Genomic DNA, 5,960 nt, shown 5'->3' on the forward strand with positions numbered 1-5,960 from the left:
CCCTTGCTGGTCGACATGATATTGTTCTGTAATGGTTGTCCACTCCTCCTTTGGTGCAATGGCTCTGGGAGGGAGACCCTTCAAGAAGATCCTAACTAATCCATGCCGAGGGGATCCTCGGATCACAAGATTATCCTTCATCTTGTTCCACCGTTTTACATCATGCATGCCGACATTGTGCAGCATACCCAATGTTGGCTTACAAATCCCTTGAAGATCTAATAGCATAAGGTCATAGCTCTCCCGAGAAAAGCTAAAGAAATGGTGAGACGCATGCAACTCTGGGTCAAAAGATTGGGTCATGGGTTTCCTCCTATGGATTGAATCTGCAAGGAAGGTTGAAGGGAATTCGGTAAACTCCTTTACTTGGTCACCACCACTAAAATGGGATCCTGATTCCATGGAAGCACTACTTGAGCTTGTTGATGACGAGTTGCCTTCCTCCAACTCCTCATTCAAATCAAATATACGATATTGCTTTTGTTTCTCCCCATCCTTGAAAGCATCCAATCGTGCCTCCATCCTGCCCGGCATCCCTCGATCTCCCTCTGCCTTCCAGGTTACGTTTAAGTCAATGGACTGCATAACTTGTTTTGCCTCCCAAGGTACATTGAGATCCAGCATTTGTCTGCTCTCCATACCTGTTGTGGCTTCTTCCCTCTACCCTCCTGCCTCTCAGAGATAACGCGTGGCCTCTCTACCCAAACCCCAACAGCGTGGCCTCCCCGCCTGTCGACCCCCCTGAAAAGCGTCCCAAATTCAAATTTTCACCCTGATGACATGGCACTTCCCTCAGCCTTATCCCGCTTGAATTTGGCCAGCTTGCCCAACCCCCTCCGCTGTCCAAGTTTAGTTTTTACAGGTATGCACGGTCCAGATCCCCTCGATAAGCCCCATTCCAGTTCCCTGCCATTGATCCCTTTACCCCCCCTCTTTAAACGCTATGTGTTATATAGTCCTGAGGGTTTTCTAACGAGGATTCTGCGGCCGGCATGCACAAAATGAGGGTATGAACTTAATTATACCTAGGCTAAATGGAGGAATATATTATTTTCATGATGAGGAGACGACTAGGAATTCAGAGGACGTCATTTCAACATTCGCTGTCAACTCGTCGCGGCTGGGTATGGAACGCGCTAATGAGCGTGCGTGCCGCTTTAGGGGCCAGCTCAATCGTTTATAGCCAGCTGCCACAACACCCCACACTCTCTCTCTCTCTCTCTCTCTCTCTCTCTCTCTCACATCAGTCGTGCCTTCTCAGCCTCAAAGCTGTGCGCTTGAGGATCCATTATAAGGCCATTAGGGGTCGACCGGCTCTCTTGGGCCGGAGCAGGCCTAGCTAGAGAGAGAGAGAGAGAGAGAGAGAGAGAGTGTCACTAGGATATAGCCCGCACTCACACATTCGATATTGCCTCAACTTGAAGCGGTCCTTCTCATCTAATAACTTCATCTCCCTGCCAGCTTAATTCCCCATCAATCCTGCTTTCCTTCTGGGCGCCCATGATTAAGGTGTCATTCAATTAAGCGTCCACATTGTTACTCAATTATGGCCAGCCTCATATTGGGCTCACAAGTTTCCTCGATCACAACTATGGAGCGCCCCAAATGTGGGTAGTTGCAGTGCTCCTTTGCTAATTAGGCTGCTAATTACTATCCACATTGGCAAATTAGGATGCTTGGGCTCCTTTGATTAACACTCATTGAGCTCAATTGCACTAATCACCTTTAATCCCTTTCTCTGCAAAAGCTAGCAATATGGCTGATGCACCACTTCATCACAATGTTCCCCATAATGATGAGAAAGCAATACCATCAGATCAACCTCCACCTTCATCCCATCACATGGACATGCATCAGCCATCTTTGCCAGCCGCTAATCCAAGCGACACATCTTCAATGGGCTCGGCAGCAACAGCAACAGCAATGGCTACGAACAAAAGCAACCAAAAAGCAGAATCAGTTAAATCTTTCTCTTCTTCAACTTCCTCTTCCTCCTCCTATAGAACAATTCAAGTAGATGGTAAAAACCCTCCCGCTCCAGGAGCAAAAGCAAGCCAACAGGCACATGCTCTTCCTGTCAAAGACTTCATCTACAAGGTACCTGCCCCGCTCCCTGACAATCATCCAAGTAATATAGCCGCAAAACGGCAGCAGCGGCGCTGTAATCCATGCATGCGCCGATTCGCTTGCATCGCCTCTCTCATCTTCACGGTCGTCCTCCTCCTTGCCATTGCCATCCTCCTCTTCTATCTCATTGCGCGACCACAATTGCCAAAAATTGACATTGAAGCCCTGACAGTAGCCGAATTCAACATCACAGATAGCTCTGCGAGAAACGCAAATTATGCAGGCTATATCAAGGCAGATATGGTTATGAAGATTAGGATGCGGAATATGAACAAGAAGATGCGGGTAACGTATGCCGATGTGAAAGGGGAGGTGAGCTATGCGGGGCTGATGATAAGCCAAGCTTCCATTGAAGCTTCAGGTGTGCATCAGAATGCAAGAAACACAACAAGTGTGCAATTAGAAATGCATGCAGAGAGGGTGGATTTGAGCAAGAACATGGCAGAGAGCATGAAGAGGAGCTTGGCAGCCAATGCTAGCCAGCTCCCCGTCCAAGTCAGCACTTCTGCCAACGTGGCTCTCCAGCTTGGAGCTTGGAAATCCAGACACATCCCCTTGCACGCCACATGCTCGGCGCACATTGCAGTAGGCGTCGCCACCCCTGCCAAGTCAGCCCTAATCCCCAACAGCTGTGTTGCCTCCCATCCCAAGCTGCCATTTTTGCTTCTTCTTCCCTCCACATAGGTTTTCTATATGCAAATTCTTTGACTATTTATATTCATTTAAAGTCCTCTCTCATACAATAAACTTTGCCAATCTTGTTCCCAGGTTTTGTTGGCACTACCCAAAGGGCAGTCCCTTGTCTTGGCCCATTGCCATTGCAAAAAGTGCAAAATGTGGCAGATTATGAAGAGCTACCTTCATTATCTTCCTTGTTGTTGTTGCCATAGCCAAGGGGCAGTGCCACCGTCTTTGCATGCTTTGGAGGGTATGTGCGGTAAGAGTGGCCTTGTTCATCGCATTTTAAATATCTCTATCTTTATGAAATGCTCTATATTTTAAGAACATAATCAATTCTTACTTTGGTATCCAGATTTGTCTTTAGGCTTCCCACTTTTGGTAGAAACATTTTTTATTCTTGATTTTCCTGTTTCTCCCTCGGATAATTTTTTCTAGTTTTATCCTATTACATTTATGGTGGTGAAGGCCAATAAGGTCCACCCCTTCTGAAGGAGTACGAGCGGAAGTGCGACGCGAGAGAGAGTGCGAGAAGAAGAGCACGACGATATGGTGAACTCGCTCTACTGTAATGTGTAGAGCATAGTGAGTTCTTATTAGGTTTTTACAGAAGAATATGTGTACATACCTGGCGGCCCGCCCACTTACCTGGGCGACCACATTGGGCTTTATACCCCAACAACCTCCCACTTAAAGTCCAATGTGGTACTTTAAGTGTGAGAGAAGCTACTATACAAGCTAATATACAAGAGATGTAGAGAAGTGATGTACTACCCTACACCTAACTGCTTGCGAAAATGCGCAAAGCTCTCTGAGGGAAGTCCTTTCGTAAGTAGATCAGCAGGATTTTCTATGGTGTGAACTTTGACAAGCTGAAGTTGCTTATCCTCGAGCATTTCCCTGATGAAATGATACTTCACATCCACATGCTTTGTCTTTGAGTGATAAACTGGATTGCGAGCCAATTGTATAGCACTTTGACTATCACAATATAACACATGCATCTCTTCTTTGATTCCCAAATCTGTTACTAGTCGATTAAGCCAAATTGATTCTTTGCATACCTCTGATGCTGCAACATATTCAGCCTCTGTAGTAGACTGAGTAACACAATCTTGTAATCTAGAACGCCATGATACTGCTCCACCAGCCAATGTAAAGACATACCCTGACGTAGACCTTCGGTTGTCTAAGTCACCTGCATAATCTGAGTCTGTAAAACCCTTTACACTTAGCTCCTAACTCCCATAGCAGGGCCTAGACTTTAGTTTACTCTGGTCACCTTTTGTAAATAGTAGTCTCTTTTGGATTATCCGACATATGTAAATGGAGCTTTTTGTATATTCATGGACCATTGAGCTAAATTGTACCATTTTATAATGATGTGGTCATGGGGCAAAGCGATCAATACACAATGTGATGTATCGTGATATTTTTTGCTGAATTTGTGAATCTATATTCAAAAGTAAAGTCTTTTTGTAATAATGGAGCAAAGCGATCAATGCAGAATGTGGTGTGTTGTTATAGTTTTAGTTGAAATCTGGACATTATATTTGCAAATAAAGTCACGGTGCAGAATGATTAATACAAAGTGTGGTGTGCTGTGATAACTTAAACCAAGGTGTACAGTGGATTTGCAAACGTATCTATGATGCAAACTTAAGTTCTATCACACATTGAAATATTGTAAATGTGTTTAGGACAGGTATGGACAAGCGTGAAAAATCTAAAAAAGCATACGATCGCTTGCGTGCACTTGTAGATGCAACTGGCCCAAATGACCAAGCGAGAGTTGCTGCAAGGACCAGTGAGTGGGCACTAGAAAATAGCAAACAATGGAAAGACACCAATAGAGATGTCACCACAGAGATGGTCAAGGAAGCATGGCCAAATGTGTCTGACTTCTCTATCCGCAAGGGAAGATGGAAGCTGGATAAGTATGTTGTGCGAGTCATACGCACGCATGCCAAAGCTATATATACCTTGCATGCACAAGGAGTACACTAAGCCACACAGATTTTCCCTTGTGGTTTCCAAAGATGCTATACGTCAAATTTGTTCAGAATGAGCCAGTGGACTTCAGCAGCAGAGCCCCCATTAAGAGCATAGTGGATATCCTAAGTGAGACAGTCACAATATCATGAGAGGAGCTTAGATATGCATTGGCTGGCTCCGCTATGCAAACACATGACACTGTGGAGGAATTGAAAACACAGCTTCGTACCTCCACATAGACAACGGGGGAAGGGGACTCGAGCAATAACAAAGAGTTACAGAGAGATATCAAGTTGCTCAAGAATGAACTCTGTGAAATGGAGGAACAAGTTCAACAGCAATTGATCATGACAAGGTTTTGCACAAACTCCGAATTGAGAAGGCCGTCCTTTAACCTATACTTTGTCAGGTTGGTGAGTGCTTAGGCTTGATCATCTAGATTGATGTAGAAACTGCTTACCACATCATAGAATTCTTCAATCACCTCCTCATCTAAATCATCACAATCCATGTTCCAATACTATAGATCAAGCAAAAAAGCAACACTATGTAGTGGGCTATGTGCACTAATCCATCGAGCATGTACATACTTATTTAAGATATATCTTTTAGCCTTATTAAAAGGTGCTCTCCAGGGCTTGATCAAGTAATTTTTTGGCTCTGAAGGAGAGTTCAAGCTCTCCTGTACATTATGCTAGCCCATGTACACCTTCCCTATCTTGGATAACTTAAGATCAAACCGATGCGAAGATATCATCAGAGGCCTCATCACCAAGTATGTGTCCCAAACATTAGACCAAAAGTGTCTATCACATCAATAAGAACTTTCACAGATCGAACCTTTGTTTTTACTCGTACTGGTTGCTTTGCTTCCCACTCATAGAAGCCTGCACAAACAAATGTCTCCAATAGCCTTTTTATTTTGCAAAAGAGTCTCCACAATGTAGAAGTTAGTGCAAAATATGGAGAGTCAACTCTTCGGACCCCAACTCTCCAAACAATGTAGAAGTTAGTGCAAAATATGGTTGTCTCTTCAAAATAAACTTCACCACCTTCCTTGCATTATCTATAATGATTTTGAGCCAATCATTGTCCTCTTTCTTATACCAATCCTGCAACACAAGATTCAAGCTATGTGCATTGCAACCAAGCATGTACAA

The 5,960-nt window shown here is 44.3% G+C and overlaps 1 protein-coding gene and 1 pseudogene across 1 annotated transcript; one reads left to right on the top strand and one right to left on the bottom strand.

Annotated features, from left to right (window-relative positions):
* Positions 1-218: 218 nt before the first annotated feature.
* LOC147427784 (uncharacterized) lies at positions 219-639 on the bottom strand (annotated as a pseudogene).
* A 683-nt stretch (positions 640-1,322) lies between these two features.
* Positions 1,323-4,136, top strand: LOC147427785 (NDR1/HIN1-like protein 13). The gene is made up of 2 exons (XM_086496988.1): positions 1,323-2,811; positions 2,896-4,136. The coding sequence occupies exon 1, from the start codon at positions 1,756-1,758 to the stop codon at positions 2,809-2,811; it is 1,056 nt and encodes a 351-aa protein (XP_086353114.1). The 5' UTR covers positions 1,323-1,755; the 3' UTR covers positions 2,896-4,136.
* The last annotated feature ends 1,824 nt before the right edge of the window (positions 4,137-5,960 follow it).

The sequence above is a fragment of the Adiantum capillus-veneris genome, chromosome 23 (assembly GCF_014529385.1).
Source record: "Adiantum capillus-veneris isolate H3 chromosome 23, ASM1452938v2, whole genome shotgun sequence".
NCBI classification, from domain to species: domain Eukaryota; kingdom Viridiplantae; phylum Streptophyta; class Polypodiopsida; order Polypodiales; family Pteridaceae; genus Adiantum; species Adiantum capillus-veneris.